The 18,548-nt window shown below is 36.4% G+C and overlaps 3 protein-coding genes across 3 annotated transcripts; 1 reads left to right on the forward strand and 2 right to left on the reverse strand.

Annotated features, from left to right (window-relative positions):
- Positions 1-267: 267 nt before the first annotated feature.
- LOC122040056 (heme oxygenase 1, chloroplastic-like) lies at positions 268-1,006 on the reverse strand. The gene has a single exon (XM_042599428.1). The coding sequence runs from the start codon at positions 1,000-1,002 to the stop codon at positions 544-546; it is 459 nt and encodes a 152-aa protein (XP_042455362.1). The 5' UTR covers positions 1,003-1,006; the 3' UTR covers positions 268-543.
- Positions 1,007-1,573, forward strand: LOC122044014 (putative RING-H2 finger protein ATL21A). Its single transcript, XM_042604563.1, has one exon. The coding sequence runs from the start codon at positions 1,007-1,009 to the stop codon at positions 1,571-1,573; it is 567 nt and encodes a 188-aa protein (XP_042460497.1).
- Positions 1,574-8,021: 6,448 nt separating this feature from the next.
- On the reverse strand, positions 8,022-10,618 carry LOC122040058. Its single transcript, XM_042599429.1, has 2 exons — positions 8,521-10,618; positions 8,022-8,381 (listed from the first exon to the last, which is right to left on the reverse strand). The coding sequence occupies exons 1-2, from the start codon at positions 9,397-9,399 to the stop codon at positions 8,331-8,333; spliced, it is 930 nt and encodes a 309-aa protein (XP_042455363.1). The 5' UTR covers positions 9,400-10,618; the 3' UTR covers positions 8,022-8,330.
- Between the last annotated feature and the right edge of the window lie 7,930 nt (positions 10,619-18,548).

Below are 18,548 nucleotides of genomic sequence, written 5' to 3' on the forward strand. Positions count from 1 at the left end.
ATCATTAGATCCAAAAAGCAGCTACCATGCAAGCACAAGCGTGTTACTGATAGAAACTAACAAAACCAGACTAGCAGTTAGAAAGCAACAAATGCCATGTTTTATTCCAATTTCCTATCCTTATTTTGCAACTACTTGTAGCATCCATCAACTACTAAATTTTAACATAATATAATTTGCAGGCGACGCAACCACAAGAGGTCACCCACTGCCTTCATTTGGTTTGGATTGGGATGGATTTTTTTGACAGTCCATACTGCTGAATTAATAAAAGAAAATTCAACTGATACATACAAACTTTATCCTATGTAGAAGTGTAGCTGAACCTTTCTTGTTGAGCCAAAGGATTTATAAAAATGATGACTTGTATACTTGAAGCAAAATCTACGCAGCAGTAAATATAACAGCTTTGAATGGTCAATGAAAACTTTAGCTGATGATGTTCAATTATTATATCTCAAAAGCTAAATTTGTCTGATTTCCCAATTGAATAAATCGCTTATCAGAGTTTGTGCTTTCTGTCCTCGATTAAACGTAAAAAGGTTAACAAGTAGAGACAACTAAGGACTTCATCAAAGATGGAAACCAAAACTTACACCAGGGATAGGCAGCCTTCTGGATGATCGTTTCGAGGGTATCATAAACGATCTTGCTGTCGACTAGAAAATGGAGGTAGCCCTCGATGTACGGTTCCCACTTAGCGACGGGCGGCGATTTAGACTCCTTCTCGCCTTCCTTCGCCTGATCCTTGGTGTGCAGCCTCATAGCAACGACCCTCATCTCGTCAACGAACGAGCGGTCCCGGGAGGCCTGCCGCTTCTTAGGCATCTCTGCGGTGGTCTCCGTGACGACCATGGTGCGCAGGGGCTTCCGGTAGGAGGCGTCTCTCCGGTGACGGTGAGGGAGGGTGAAACGAACCGGACCAGAAAGGGAGGCAGGGATGAGGCGTGCTCGAGCACAGAAAGCTTGGGATTGGGAGATAGGAAGCGTGGAGGAGGCCATACTTATGCTTCAGCCGCTACTCTTCCTCCTCCTGTCCCAGGCTGCTGTTACAGCTACGGGGCAGCAGCAGCAGCAGTGGAGCCAAGAAGCTTGTGCTCCCTTCTCTTGCGGTCTGTTCCACGACATCAACCACCCATTTCGTCGAGCAACTGATCCGCCTCAGTGCGGGGATCGGATGTACGAGCTCACCTACGACGGCGACAAAGCCACCATCTCCATCGGCTCCACACACTACTTGATCACTCAGCTATCTTACAAAAGCGGTACGATCCGCTTGGTGGATCCGACGTTTGCGAGCGGAAGCTGTGGCCTCCCTTCCCAATCTTTGTCACCCTCCGATCTTTCAAGCTCTGGCTTCGACCATTACCAAAATGGTTGGTGGGCAAGTTTCATGAGTTGTAGGAGAAGAATCGAGGCCCAGAGTTTGTATCAGCTTGTTCCTTGCTTGAGCAACAAAAACAACACTTTTGTCTATGTCGTTGTTGCAGATAAAGGAAATAGTTTGTCGTACCTTTATCCATCATGTCATTTTGTGTCGATGATTCCAGCGGCAGAAGTGAGGAGGCACTAGTGAGGAGGCAGCGAAGATGGATGAAAGTCGAGGTGGCGAGGAGGAGACGTTGGTGAGAAGGAGGCAACAAAGATGACTGAAAGTCGAGGCGACAAGGAGGAGGCGGTGAAGATGAAAGTAGAGGCCGCGAGGAGGAGGTGGCGAGGCCGAAAGTTGAGGCGACGAAGAGGGCGGTGAGGAAGGAGGCAGCGAAGAGGGTGGTGAGGAGGGAGGCGGCGAAGAGGGAGGCGGCGAAGAGGGAGGCAGCGAAGAGGGCGGTGAGGAGGGAGGCGGCGAAGTAGGCGGTGAAGAGGGTGGTGAGAAGGGAGGCGGCGAAGAGGGCGGTGAGGAGGAGGCAGTGATAAGCCCGATTTTGTCGTGAAATGGGTATCAAAAGAATTAAGTGACCGAATCCATTCTACACTAATGTAGCATAGAGATAACTCGGGTCGTCTCCCAACGAATGTAACCAATGCTTAATATTTTAGGATTGAATTGTTATTTTTCTTGGGGTTTTGGGTTTTATTGACTTCTTGGATTAAGGAATGAAATAGCAAGACAAGTATGAAACTAAATCTAACGCAATGGAAGAAATCCTATCTATCTATCTATTAATCATGAACCCACAACATATTGTCACACTATGCTGTGAATTTCATCATTAACAGATCCAAACAAATTAGAAACTAAACAAGAGCAAAATAAGAACAAGACAAGAACAAAGCAAACAATTCAGATTCTTGCATTTATGAACTAAACAATGAACTCAAGAACAAATCATATCTCCACTCAAAGAGTTAACAAACATTCAGATGCATCAAAGACAACAAGAAACAGATCTAAACTTCGTGTAACCTTACCAATTCAGATCTACGAAACTAAACAGCCAAGAGACAATAAACGAAGCTGGAAATTGGAAAACAGAAATGCAGAAATTAAAGAGAAAAGTATTGAACCGAAGTGAGCTAGGGCATTCCCAAATACTCATTGGATTGGACGAAGATGTCCACAGCACACAAGTGGTGAATAACCAATCAAATCAGATGAAATGCAGCTAGGACTAGAAATCGATGCAGAAATCAGAGAAGTCCGAAGCAAATACTAAACAGAGCTTCGAGGAAGAAGGTCGCCGGTTGGAAGGAGGAAGAGAATTCGGCTCAAACCACCGAATCGCTCCACTTCTCCGTTCTTCTTCTTTCTCTTAGAATCGCAGAAGATCAGGGATGAATCAGATGGTTGAAATGGCGTCGCCGGCGGTGGATAGATGATGACCGGAGGAAGGGAAACGCCCTTGACCTCGCTTGCTCGCCGGCGGTGGATGGATGAATCGGAATCCCGGAGAAGGATCGCTCTCCCCTGTTCTTGACGCGAGGAGGTGCTATAGAAGTTGACGAAGCCACTGTAGCTTCTCATCCCATTTAAATCTGATCAAGATTAGAACGGATGGCTGTGATTTATCCAGATCGATCCAACGGTGGAACTTGCTCCAAATCTGATCCAAATCTTCAGATCTTGATCACTGGTTATGATCTACTTCCCCTTTGCTTGGATGGATCAGATTCTTCACGGATCTGTCAGATCTCTCTTAATCTTGAACGAACGGTTCATGTGGCTTCAAAGCTTGATCTTCCCATTCAAGCCCGAATTTGAGTTCAATCTGGTTTGATCAACCTCGGATCCATGATCCCTTGATGCCTACAAAGATTATATCCAAATATTAGCATCAAATACCTCAAATATGATATAATTTGTAATTAAGTCCACCAATGAATGTAATTCATGAAATATGATATAAATGTGGAATTAACACATGAGAAGATCAAATGACATGCTTATATGAATCAAAATATCTATACAAAATGATGGTTATCAAATTCCCCCACACTTATTCTTGCACGTCCCGAGCAAGCAAACAAAACAAAGAAACAACTAAAATTCATCTCCACAATAATTTCCTAGCAATACCTAGAAGATAGTAAAAGAAATTTAACTAAGATCATCTAAAGATCACAAACAATCATGAATTCAATCCAAACAATAATCAGTAAGTATGGTGATTTCAATCCAATTGAAAAACTAAGCAAGATGCAATCTCACAAGGTACTCACCTATTCTAGCCCTCACACTCAAAAATATGTATTTTAGTGGAGCTCACTCAATGTCACTCACAACATTTCACTACCATAAGCTTGCTTATTTTCTAATTCTCCACCACTATAAAACATAGCATACATGAATCAAAAGGATTTTATCAACAAGAATTGAAATGGAAACAAAAAGAACAATGAAAGTGAATGAAATAGCAAAAGAAAAGGCATCAATGAAGAGAATGAGAGTATGGAAGGAATTTACTTGATGAGTTGACCATTTTTTATGTGTAAAAGATGAATACCATTTGTTTTTATCAATTCAAAAGACCAAGCTAACCTCTCCTTCAATTTGATGGCAAAACAAAATTCTTGATACTCTATCTTCACAATTGATACACTCTTGATTTGCCAATTGTTTCTTCACTGTTTTGACACTCAATTCCATCACTTTGAAAGCTACACAATCTCACATTAGCTAATAGAAAATAGTTCCTTTCCCCCACACTTAAAATATTGGCCGTCTCGGACAATAGAACTCAATCATGATTACAAATTAATTGCCACTCTTCTAGCCACTACATGCTGCAAATTTTCATCTTCTTCTCTGTTTCAGTAGTCCCTTTTCCTTTTTCTATTTTTAAAACTCAAAACAACTAAGAAACTTAAATCAGAACCTCAAAACCAGCAAGAACTCAGATCATTACAGTTTTTTTCCTGATCAACAAATGTATTGAAAGGTTGACACAATTGCATGGCTCTGAATCCATATCCAGCATTCCATTATATTCTGAATTCTGCAATCATCAGAACGGGCAAGATAAAGAACAAAATTTAGCAACAAAATTAGAATTCAGACCTTGAATTCACCCATTCTGCTGCAGATATTTGGTTTTACTGGACTGGTTTCTACAGATACTTAGTTTCATATCTGCAGATGTTCATATATTTACCCATAAAAAGTTCAGTTTCAAGAGAATACTCTCCATGATAGATATCACTGACAAGAACTGGCACATAGAATTCTTACAAGCATTAGAAAGCATGCAATGCAATTACATCTTCTTTGTTTTTTTTTTCCACAGCAAATGTCGTAAACCGATTAAAAACTAAAATGCAGCTATATAATTCCAAGTCCTGCCTCTTTGGAAATGCATGCTCGACATTATGGTACAGGAGTGTTGTCATAGAAGATTGCAAACATTTGGTCGGGGCTCTTGAATTCTAACTCAAGCTGATAATTCTGTAATATGGACTTCTGCAGAAATCTGTAGATCAAATTGGCACACAATGAACCACAATTTATACTCTTTTCAAGTTAAAGAACTGGATCTTTAAGATGTGTTAGCTACTGTTTGTTCAAATGAAGCTGATATAGCACACTTAGCTATGCATTGAATTGATAAGGATAGAATTCAATTTGTGTTCCGGATAAAAACAACAATCTAAGTAACACTTGACTTGAGCTCTTCACTGCAGATTCTGCCTTCAGAAATTCAGCTTCCAAATCCATTGGAGTTACTAGCACTTGTTCCCTCAACCTTTTAAAAGGTGTATCCACTCTGATACTTTTCTCTGTGTCTGTGTATTTCTTCCTGCTGCAGGTTTTTGGAACACGAGTAACCAAACCATTTGATTCCAAACCTCAGTTTCAGCAGATTCAAAATTTATATTAAATGCTGAGCAATTGAGGTTGCTGTTGAAAAATAGCTTAAGTAAGAATTGACACATATACTTAAAGAAACTCAAACTATTCTTCAGCAATTACGCAGCAAGAAAAAAAATATTGTGTTCAGCTGCAGCTGCCAAGATCAGATTCCAATTTAATTCTCAAGGAACACCTTCAGCAATTGCAATACTTCTAGGATCCAATTAATTTCTGCAATTCCAGTACTCAAGAATCATGTCAAAATCAGAAATACAACTTATTTCTCTTGTTTCCAGATTCCAGATTCCACCTCACTGATTCCATCTCCAAAGTGCAGCTGATTCTGAATTTTGAATTCTGGGAAACTATTGTCAAATAGAAGATAAGAAGTTAACTTTAGTGTTCTTCATGTACAGAGTACTACACAAAGCAATGGTACTCCACAGATTGGAATTGGCATAGAATGCTGCCCGATGAATAGAATTCAGAAACTTAATTGGGTTTCCTGCAACTTGAGATTCTCAGAATTTAAGTCTTCCTTCCTCTAGATTATCTGGACTGTAGAACATCAAATTCTTGCTATTAAAATATAAAGGTTGTAGAAATCATGGAAGAACTCGAATACCATTCATGAATGAGGAATAAAGGTTTTCATTTGCAGCATTTACTGATCAGAGGGTTACAAGAAGAACTTGGCACACAATTGATACTTCAATTTCAGGATCCCTTGTTTCTGCAGCCTTCCATTCTCTGCAGATTTATGTTTCTGCAGCCTTCCCTTGTTTCCGGCGCATTTTCTACTTGCGGCGTTTCTCTGTTTCTTCCTTCTTATATTTTGACAGCTGCTGCCAATTTTTTTCTGTTTCTGGATTTCTAAAGCTCAGTTACAGCTTTTCAGAAACTGCATAAGGGGCTTGGCACTTTGTTATTTTGATTTCCTGCTGAATCAAATTTCAGAATTCACTACCTATTTCTCAACAATCTGATTTCAGTGAATCAATGATATTTAGTTGCAGCTTCTGAATTCCAGCTCCAACAAGTCAAATTGCAGATTGGCACAGCCCTTCAACTCGACCCTTATACAACTTCATTTTCAACAAATCATGTCCCAGATTCGTTTTCTATTTCTTGAATTCTTTTAACACAAAAGCTAAGCCTTACAATAAAAATCTGGTCCAAGAAAATTTGTACACCAGTGAGCTCCAACAGCAACTTAAAAACTCAGCTCCCAGCCACTTCCATATTCAGCCATGCTTTCCTGCAACTTCATGTTTCTGTATCTGCCTGCAAATTTCTGCCTTCCAATGGTTGCACAACTTCCACCTGATAAAGAACTTGCATCCACAATTTGGCACACAACAGTTCGGGAATCCCTTGGCTGAATTCCTACTAACTGTAATTTTAGTTATCAGAAAACAGGTTCAGAACAGTCCTAGTTTTCAGCTTGCTTTTCTGTTTTCATATTCATTTCAATTCTCCTTTCTGTTATTACTCTAGTCTTCACAATAGCTCACTGATGACAACTAATCCTCCATTTCTTTCCTCTTTTCCAATTCCAGCTCAGTGATTCAGAATCTAATTTTAAGTGGACTCACAGAACTTTAGATCAGAATTGGCACAGAATTTCAGAAATTGGAATTTGGCTTGAACTGTTTTCCAGTTTTCCTCATTATTAGCACATCTTGATACTTACTCCTCATTGCCAGGTTACTGCCCTAACAACTTCATTCTTAAAACGTGTTCCTCAAATCCTGCATCACAGCAGCTAACTCAGGGTCTTAAATCAGATTGTTGTTGATCAAGAACACCACAGCATACACATCAGAATTCTCTGGACCAACACATCTTGACTGCTGATCAAGAACAGCCAGAAGAAATGAATCTGAATTTTGAATATGGTTCAGGAATCCATCTATGTTTCTACACATTACAGGTTTCTAAAATTTTCTGTGCAATGATCACTTCAATTCCTCTTTATACTTCAGATTCTTAGAATTATATTGTTGCTCAAATGAAGGAATTTCTGAAACTTCTATAAAGCTGATTTCTGTGTAACTTGAACAGAGCTTCAGAGACCACTTATGAAATTGCAGCTCATAATACCATTCGAGTACAATAAAATTTCAAGAACTTTAATAGCATTAAATGACTCAATTTTGAATTCATTTGCAGCCTCTGCTGTGCTCTTCCTAATATCCTTCTTTCTTCAAAGTCTGCAGCTTCAACCATCTCTGATTATGTCCAAATCCTTCCCCCACACTTTAAATTAATCCATCTCAAACAATCCAAATCATCAAGAATTCAACCAATACTCATAATGGAATGAAGACAAGCAAAGATGTTCAAAGATTAAAATGCTAGATGAGAATGCTTAAAGGAAATTGTGTGGAAAGAAATTGAAAATTATGAGGGAACAAAATGACAAATATCCTTTATCACCATGCATACATATGCTATTGTGACCTTGAAAAGAAGCAAAGCAAGTTCTAGAGTTTCAATTGTTGTAAGTGCATGTCACACGAAGAAAATAATGAGGTATAGGCTTAAGGTGGTCCTCTCTAGGTATTTTCATGCAATCAAGCTCAATCAATCAAATTGGAATCCGCCACCAAACTAACCAATATCATGTAAGAAAAAACATCCAATCATGTCACATGACCTAAAATTGATGATCAAATTTAAAGAACTTTTACCATCTTAAAAGTAATACTAAAACAATTCATGGAGAGTTTTATTCAAAATGAAATGCTATGTATACTAAGCAAAAATGCAATGTATGTAAGTAAAATGCAAAATGCAAAGTATGAAACTAAAGAAAAGTATAGAGCAAAAATAAAAACAAGGAACAAACTCCCCTTTATTTCGGGCGGTTGCAAACGATTAAGAATTAGAATCCACGCCGGTATTGAAATGGTTCTTCCCGGTGGTTGGAGTCGGTTAAGGTACAAAATCCACTTTGGAAGTGGAATATTGTGTATTGAGGTCAAGACCTCTCCTCCCACCATATGCTCCTTGAAAATTTGCCCCGGAGGCTGAAGACGGTTCAATTTAAGCATCCACTCCGGAAGCTTATAAAGATGGAAAGTAGACATCCCTGGCAAGCATATAAGGTAAGAAAAAGATGTAACAATATTAGTCCCTATAAAGCATGTATCAAGAAATGCATCACATCCAATAAAGTCAATTAATGGTACCTCTATGAAATTTTCTAATAAATCACAAGGAATACTAACCTTGTCATGTTGGAAGGTACCTGGAGGTTCTAGAATGGTGACTATGACCTCCTCATCATGAGATAATAGCTCAGACTCTAGCTCAGGTGGTGTATCTAAGGGAAGTGATTCTTGGGGCTCTGCTTCCACAGCATAAGTCCCTACACTCTCATCATCAATATCTAGTTCATGTGATTCTTGGGGTATTGCTTCCACTATGCAATCCCCTACACTTACATCATCATCTACTTCAGCACCTGCATCATCAACAACATCTACAAAAATAGTATCAGTAGAGCTAGAAATCCTTACAACTACAGAATCATAACAAGAAATATTAGAGGCATCTTGTGAAGTAATAAAATCAAGATCAGGTCTGTCAAAAACACTACAATTCCTCTGCTCAGGCACCTCTACATCCGTAGGAATAATCTCATCAACTCTTATGGTAACTGGTCGTCCATTTCTAAATTGCTGAGGGTTGGCTGCCATGGTTTCCAAAAGTTTCATAGCTTCATCAAGTGTTTTGTCAATCAAGGGCCCCCCACTAGCTTTATCCACCATGTACAAATCAAACGGCGAAAGCCCATCATAAAAATGTAGGACAAGCAACTGATCACTGATTTGATGTTGAGGACAACTGGAGCAAAGTTCCTTGAATCTTTTCCAATATTCATGCAATGTCTCCTCCTCGAATTGTTGAATACCACGAATCTTTTTCCGCATAGCTATATAATCATTTTGAACTCCCTGTGGGCTTTGATATGCTGGATATGACTCATCAACTTGTCCTTGTGCAACCTCGTACCTGAAACTTGCATAATCCACAGGTGGATAGTACTGATGTTCAGATTGATAGAACCAAGTCTGAGGCTGATAGTACTGACAATATGGATCCATGGCCAAAGAAATTCCTGTTCTTATACTGAAACACTAGCAGATAAGATCAGAAGATACAGGAGCATATAAGATCAAACACATGGATATATGAACATGAAAGCAATTGAAACAAATTTTTTTTTTTTTCAAATTTTTATGTGAAAAGAAAAAGAAACAATCCTAAAGTATCAAACACCGCTACATTCCCCGGCAACGGCGCCAATTTTGATAAGCCCGATTTTGTCGTGAAATGGGTATCAAAAGAATTAAGTGACCGAATCCATTCTACACTAATGTAGCATAGAGATAACTCGGGTCGTCTCCCAACGAATGTAACCAATGCTTAATATTTTAGGATTGAATTGTTATTTTTCTTGGGGTTTTGGGTTTTATTGACTTCTTGGATTAAGGAATGAAATAGCAAGACAAGTATGAAACTAAATCTAACGCAATGGAAGAAATCCTATCTATCTATCTATTAATCATGAACCCACAACATATTGTCACACTATGCTGTGAATTTCATCATTAACAGATCCAAACAAATTAGAAACTAAACAAGAGCAAAATAAGAACAAGACAAGAACAAAGCAAACAATTCAGATTCTTGCATTTATGAACTAAACAATGAACTCAAGAACAAATCATAGCTCCACTCAAAGAGTTAACAAACATTCAGATGCATCAAAGACAACAAGAAACAGATCTAAACTTCGTGTAACCTTACCAATTCAGATCTACGAAACTAAATAGCCAAGAGACAATAAACGAAGCTGGAAATTGGAAAACAGAAATGCAGAAATTAAAGAGAAAAGTATTGAACCGAAGTGAGCTAGGGCATTCCCAAATACTCATTGGATTGGACGAAGATGTCCACAGCACACAAGTGGTGAATAACCAATCAAATCAGATGAAATGCAGCTAGGACTAGAAATCGATGCAGAAATCAGAGAAGTCCGAAGCAAATACTAAACAGAGCTTCGAGGAAGAAGGTCGCCGGTTGGAAGGAGGAAGAGAATTCGGCTCAAACCACCGAATCGCTCCACTTCTCCGTTCTTCTTCTTTCTCTTAGAATCGCAGAAGATCAGGGATGAATCAGATGGTTGAAATGGCGTCGCCGGAGGTGGATAGATGATGACCGGAGGAAGGGAAACGCCCTTGACCTCGCTTGCTCGCCGGCGGTGGATGGATGAATCGGAATCCCGGAGAAGGATCGCGCTCCCCTGTTCTTGACGCGAGGAGGTGCTGTAGAAGTTGACGAAGCCACTGTAGCTTCTCATCCCATTTAAATCTGATCAAGATTAGAACGGATGGCTGTGATTTATCCAGATCGATCCAACGGTGGAACTTGCTCCAAATCTGATCCAAATCTTCAGATCTTGATCACTGGTTATGATCTACTTCCCCTTTGCTTGGATGGATCAGATTCTTCACGGATCTGTCAGATCTCTCTTAATCTTGAACGAACGGTTCATGTGGCTTCAAAGCTTGATCTTCCCATTCAAGCCCGAATTTGAGTTCAATCTGGTTTGATCAACCTCGGATCCATGATCCCTTGATGCCTACAAAGATTATATCCAAATATTAGCATCAAATACCTCAAATATGATATAATTTGTAATTAAGTCCACAAATGAATGTAATTCATGAAATATGATATAAATGTGGAATTAACACATGAGAAGATCAAATGACATGCTTATATGAATCAAAATATCTATACAAAATGATGGTTATCAGGCAGCGAAGAGTAGGGTTTTGGGAAAGAGACAGAAAAAAAACAAGGCGTAAACAACACTGACAAAAAAATGACGAAGGAGAAAAAGTGGCGAAAGAAAAAACAATCGCATTCAACAACATTTAATAGACAACGGTTTTTAAAACCGTTGTCGTAATTTCAAAAAAGCGCACATAGACAACAGTTTTAAAAAAACTGTTGTCGTACCCTTTAAAAATCGTTGTCGTATCCCCAAAAAAATATAAATAGACAACAGTTTTTAAAAACCGTTGTCATAGGTCAAAAAAATTACTAAAAGACAACAGTTTTTGTTAAAACCGTTGTTAAAAGGCAAAAAGACAACGGTTTGGTATAAAACCGTTGTCGTTTGAGTGTTGTCGAATGACATTTTTCTTGTAGTGTTAACAAGGAATAGAGGTAAATGCTTCTATTCCCTTCTTGTGTCTTGCTAATTGCTAAAAGTTCACAATGAGTTCACATCGTTAAGACATTAGCTTTTGCAGTCCAATGTTTGTTTAGTGTTATTTTTTCCCCTATGAAAATAATATTTGGAATTTCTTGCAGTTTATCATTGTGAGTTAATAACTATATTTATAAGTTTTTAAATAAAATTTCAAGTTAGTGTGCTTTGCGAAAAAGCTAAGGAGGTTTTAATGGAAGAAAGCAATGTTCAGGTAGACATTACTTCTTTTAAGTAAGTTATTCAATCTAGTTAAGGCCCTTGTTAAAGTATAACGCTGTTGAATTTCCTTGAAGTTGTTCACTCGCATGCTGGCCATGATCATTCTCTATTAAAATTAGAAAGGAATGTAAACAACACAAACCTCAACTGATGTCTTATAAGAAGTTCTTATAGAACTTCATTGGTTGTAGGCGTAGAAGCTTACTAAAGATCTGTATTATTGAACTTCAGGATATTTGCTTGTATTATAAGATATATACTTTATGTAAATATGAAATAAAAAACACAGATGCAACATAAGACAAAAACTGAGAAATGGATGTTATACTGAGTACTACAAACCACAGTTTATCATATTATAGTTGATTCTCTAGCAAAGTTTCACATTTTGAACTCGTTTATTTTGATTTAAAATGTCTAAAACTTTTACTAATGTTTGATGGTAAAATTTGGTGTTTGGTTCTTTATGCAACTTTTTATTGTTTGCTATGAAGTCACCATAGCAATGTTGTAACCTTCACAACTCTAATGTTGATCAATACCAGTGGGTATTCTCTAAGTACCTCCATTTATGTTCGGAAGTTTCTTATATGGGTTGTTCACCTTTTTGGCATTTCTGTTTTGAATGTGGCTTTTGAGCTGTTTCTAGAACAAGACAATTCCTGTAAGGTCATTGGTATGTTGATTTGTTAACCTTGTATAATATTGGTTTATGTGAGTATTCATTCATTCGTCTCCAATGATTGTTTTGTTTCTTTTGAGAGCCATCAGTAATGCTCATGTATGGACTTGAAACATATTTCTGCAGTTTGAAGAAACGTTGCATTTCTGCAACAACAATGTTTTTTGCAAGAAAGCATTTGTAGAGAAGAAAGCGTTTCATTTCTACAAGCTTTCTTTCTGCAGTTTGAAGAAACGTTGTATTTCTGCAAGCTTTGTTTCTTTCTTTCTGCAAGCATTTCATTTCTGAGTAATGAGTTTTGGTTCATTTATAGAAAATAGCTAGTAGAAGTAATTTTTTGGTTCAAACTATTGACTGTAATTTTTTGTTTATATTTCAGGTCAACTGTTCAATCTGTTCAACGCTCACAAAGATCCTAGATAAAATCCAATTGCTTATTCCTGTAATAGATTGAGAAAGACAAGCTACTTCTTCAGTATTGTGGTAGTAATTACTGTACTGTTTTGTCCCGTTCTCAAGCCGATAATAATTTTTGAGTGTATCTAGTAGAAGTAAACAGATTGTTGGCTTCGAGGTCGGCTAGTTATCTTGTGCTCTTTTGTTTTATTTGTGAATATCACTATCTACTTTGAAACAGAATTAGTGTTAATTTTGATATTTACTAGCTTCTCATGTAATTAAATACTAATATTACTTCAATATCAGAATTCTATTATTTTGGTATGAGTTTGAAATCATTAGCTAAGTTGATTATATGTAAAATTCGAATCTAGACATGGTAAAAGAAAAATAATAGTTTCGTAAATATAAAAATAATGATTTTAAAATAATTTTTTATTATTTTTTTCTTTAAAACGACAACGCTTTTAAAGCGTTGCAAAAAGTGTTGTCTTTGTAAAAAAATAACAATGCTTTTAAAGCATTGTAATAGTGTTGCAAAAGAGTTGTCTTCGCTACAAACGACAACGCTTTAAAAGCGTTGTCGTTGAGCAGACTTTTAACAACAGTGCCTTTAACAACGCTTTTTCAGGCACAAAGACAACGCTTTAAAAGCGTTGTCTATTAGCTTTTTTCTTGTAGTGGGGCCTCGTCGAGCTCAGAAATCCGTTTACCAAGAAATGAGAGGAGAGCACACCGCGCGTCGTGGAGGAAGATCCAGCGGAGGTGGACGGTCGGTCGACATGATGGCGTGAAGAGATTGTATGAGGAGAGGGAAAGAAATATGGATAGGGTTCGGGAACGCGAAGAGGAAAACACGACGCCGAAAAGATATTCAGAGAGGGAAAGCAAAACTGCGCGCGAGGAGAAAAAAAGACCAAAGTCAAATTACAACAGTTTTACCTAAACTATTGTCGTATCCCCTAAAAGCGTGCATAAAGACAACGGTTTAGAAAACCGTTGTAAAAAGTATTGTTGATTTAAAAAGAAGTCGCTCAATGACAACAGTTTTCACAAAACTGTTGTCTTTTATATGTAATGGGGAGTTCAAAGACAACGATTTTGTCAAAAACCGTTGTCTTTGATCAAATTCGCAACGGTTTCTCTTAAAACCGTTGTCTTTGAGGTGTTATCTTTTAACATTTTTATTGTAGTGTCAACAATAAAATCATCTCTGATAAATTTATTTTCTAATCGATTGTATATCTAAGTTTTGTTCATATATATTGTTACCTAATGAGAATGTAATTTAAAATACTATTAACGTTATACAATTTGAATTAAGCTTAAATAAAACAATCAAACATAATACTATAATAATTAAATAAAGCAATCCATTTTCTTTGCACTATCTTTTTATTAAACTTAATTAAATCATTTAAGTTGTTAAATCTAGTGAGAGCATCAGGAGCTCAATTCATATAACCAAGGTCTTTGTATTACATTAAACTTTAGGAATTTGTATTGGATAACTTATAATCAGTTTCAAGTTGTCTAATTATTATTTTAAGTGTATGGTTAGGTTTCTATGTCTTCTAATGTGTATTTGAAACAGGCTTGGGGTGATAATTCATACTATAACGTATGAATACAAGTATATGAGTTGCTAAAACTATTAAATTGAGAATTAAAAATATAAATTACTTTCCCACATATTGAACTTGTAGTATATATCAACCTAAATTATAAGAAACCTAGATTTTATATCAGACTAATAATATATATTATCATGCATTCAGTATTCAAGAAACGTATAAATCACATATATAATTTTAAACTATAGAGTCTTTGTAAAGGTCATATTTGTTATAGTCATATACTATCTTTCATGTTCCAACCAAAGATAATGAACTTTAAAAATAACATAGATGTAAATATACCAACACTAAAATAATAAAATGACTATATCATATTATAGATCAAAATACTAAATTAACCTACATATAAATTCAACCATGTAAAATAGCACATATATATTGTTTAATAAATTATACTTAAATATGAGAAGTCGGAGAGGAGCAGAAAATGCAATATACTACAAAATATAAAAGAAATAGATAAAATCAATCACAACAAAGGAGCAACTGAGCTTATGGCAGGTTGAGCTTGTAGCCATGAGCTGGCGGTCATCCAAGTTCGCGGTCGAACCAAGCTAGCAGCTAGCCAAGTTGTCAGCTGCGATCTAGCAACCAGCTAAGATGCGGGTCGTGAGTTGGAGACAGGCCAAGTTCACAGGGAAGAGCTGGCAGCCACGAGCTCGTGGTCGGGCAAGCTAGCAGCCAACAACTTGGTAGGTCATAAGCTCATGGGCGACCAAGGAGAGAGAGACAATGGAGAGAGAGGGAGGAGAGAGAGGAGCATACATAAATCAAAGATGTCGTTAGAGAGAGAGGACGTCGGGGAGAGACGCCAGAACCAATCGTTGAGATTGCTATTGGAAGAGGAGTCGGGAAGAGAAGCAACATGCATAAGAAAAAATTAGGCCTCATCTCGGAGCTATTGACAGAATTGTAATTCCATCGGCATTCCCTTATGAAATTGCTAATTCTATCGGGCCATTGCAACGGAATAACAATTCCGTCGGTACCTTGGGATGGAACTTCCCTGTAGAATCTCATAACAATTTCGTCGATAGCCCCAAGATAGAATTGGGATTCCGTCGAGAATCCCCAACAAAATACCAATTTCATTAGGAGACCTCGAATGAAAAATTAGGGCTCTTACACGCGCGTGCAACCCATTTTCGTCTCTAGTTACCGATGGAATCACAATTCCGTCGAGGTTTTTCCATATAATCACAATTTCGTCCGGGCTTTTCGACGGAATCACATTTCTGTCATGATTTTTTGATGGAATTATATTCCATCAGTATTCCCGTTGTTATTTATGGATTTTTTTGTAGTGATTGGTGATGTGTGTGTTTCAGCATATATTTTTGTTGTTTCGTATGCATTTATTTCATTACTTGAGCATATTTTGCATATATTCATTATCTTTGTATTATTTTCATCATTTTATTCAGAGATTTGCTCTTTGTACTTATTTTATTAGCAGGTCACGAATTCATAGCGTAAATGTACTTTTTTTATTAGCAGAACACGAATTTAGAGCTTGAATGGAGTCAAAGAAGCCTTGGAGTGTGCATTTCCAATAAGATGTATGGTCTAGTCATGTCCTCCAAAATGGTCGTGCATCACTTACAATGTTAGACGAGAAACAGAGTAGCGTTTGGATTTCCAGAACAAAACACGGGTTGGTCGTGCTTCCTGGCATGGTAGTGCTGCTTACTACTGATTGACTGAGACTTCCATGGTTGAACATGGCCAACTTGTGCCCAAAGCATGACCGTGTTCAACCTACAACTACAACACAGGGAGTCAACACGCCTTTGTCGTGCTTTCCAATAAGGTCGTGGTACAATGGCAGTACCTTGGTATTTTTCGAAGGTTTCAATGAATTTGGAAGGCTTTGGAGCTTTAAAAGGACTCAAGGAGCTCATGTTTAAGGGTGGAAGGGTTTCCTTGTGACGACAAACCCTAGGAGAGAGTCATTTCTAAGGAGCTATCAAGATTTCATCCATCGAGGAGCTTGGAGATCAAGTTGAAAAGAACTACACACACTACGACTAAGCCTTTTCTCTTTTCTCTCTCTTTGATTTGAGTTGTACAATGCTTTTTTTTCATGTCTTTTGCTTGTACTGCTATGTCTATGGAGTAGTCCCTTAATTTTAGGATGAGATAGTAGCCCAATGTATTGACATTTGTTTTGTTTAGTTTAATTCTTTTTATTGCACGACATGTTTGATTTATGATCAGTTTTTAGTATGCATATATGACTACGATACAAGCAAGCGTTTTCATATCTCACGAGATGCATGGAAGGACCAAAAGGCGAATCCAATTCTCCGACCCCTAAAGTGCAAAACTTGAGGGATTGTTTATGAAGTAGTTCAAATCTTACAAGGGCACTATTGATTGTACGGAGTTTAATAGGTCTACCTTGATTCAACATTACAAAGTATGAGATAACACCTAGGGGACCATGGGACATTGTACAGGAGTCTCCCTAAGAAAGCAATCACTCTAGTAAGTTACTTTGAAAGTAGGCGCCACATTTAAGAAGATACCCTAGTATTATTTGAAAGGAGTTATTGGGGACCTCAGGATATACCACCTTTATACTATCAAATACAAAAGTAAAAGAGTAAAAACTAATTATGGTGTCAATGATCATCGTGATAAAACCGAAATCCTAAAATTATTTCCTCAAATTGATTTTCTCCACAAATTCTTCTTGTTTTCATAGTTCATTTTCTTTCTCATACGATTTTCTCAATTTCGACTGATTTAAATAGTCTGTTTCATAATTCGGATTAATATTCAATTTAATAGTTCTAGTACATGATATTTTATTTTATTACTGGATTATAATCGTGTATTTACGGTTTGCACACATCAATTGATCGTGATAGAAATTAATTATTGATTGATTAAGTAATTAATTAATTAATTAATTAAATTGATGTGCCGTGCTGCTGAAAAATATATTAAAGGAAGAGAAAGACACCAGCCGGAGAAGATTAATTGATTTAATTAATTAAATCTCTTAATGATTCGCCCCTTATATACCCCGTAATTAAATATTCATGTTGTCTCTTAAGTATTCATGGTTCGAATCTTAACTATGACATATTTATAAAAAATTTTCCTTTAAATGAGGGGTGTAATCAAAGGATACTGAACTTCTGAAATCATCGTCGTGTGCACTTTTTGATTTATTCTGATAATCGATAAAATTTTTTTATAGAACCGAATTAATCATCTCCAAAAATAATTAATAAAATTAATTAAAATTATAATTATCTATACTTCTCCTTTCGCCTCTTTCATGCTATAAGAAGTCACACAATAAGCAATACGCGTGGAGCTTAATTTCTTATTGTGCTTTACTTTCTCCCTTTCCCCTTTAAAAAGTTTGTGAGGAATCAATGATATTTGTCGACTATGGCAACTGTGGGTCCAGTCTTATCAGAGAGAAATTATAAAAATTTTCTAGAACCATCTTCGTAATAAAAGATATTGTATTAATGGAAGAAATTATACCTCATACTATCGATATATGATTTAATAAAAAAATAATAATAATTGATTCTAAATTATTAAATTCTATAAATAAAATTTAAAATTTATTATAAACATAAATAATCTTAAATATTTTTTAAAAAAAACTTATTTCTCCTTACATTCTAAATTAGGTGGAGCTCTTATTGGATCCAATTTAATTGGCAATATCGATCTATTACGAATTAGAAGTTGAAAATTAAATTCGAATTGAATTATTTAAAATAAATGATATTAAAAAATATAAAATTTTAATATAATTGAATCAACCGAACTTATAAATTTAATTGAATTAGTTAGTTAATTCAATTTAGCTGAACTTTTACTCATAGAATTATATTAATTTAATATAAATTTTAAATTTAAAAAGCTTTCAAGATACTTATTTTATTTATTTATATTAATTTATTTCAATTTTTAATTATTTTGCAATAAGATATTAAAAAATAAAAATATTTTTTTTACTTTTTATTAATCTTCTTTATTTTTGTATTGAAATGATTAATTTTT

The sequence above is a fragment of the Zingiber officinale genome, chromosome 2A (assembly GCF_018446385.1).
Source record: "Zingiber officinale cultivar Zhangliang chromosome 2A, Zo_v1.1, whole genome shotgun sequence".
In the NCBI taxonomy this organism is placed as follows: Eukaryota; Viridiplantae; Streptophyta; class Magnoliopsida; order Zingiberales; family Zingiberaceae; genus Zingiber; species Zingiber officinale.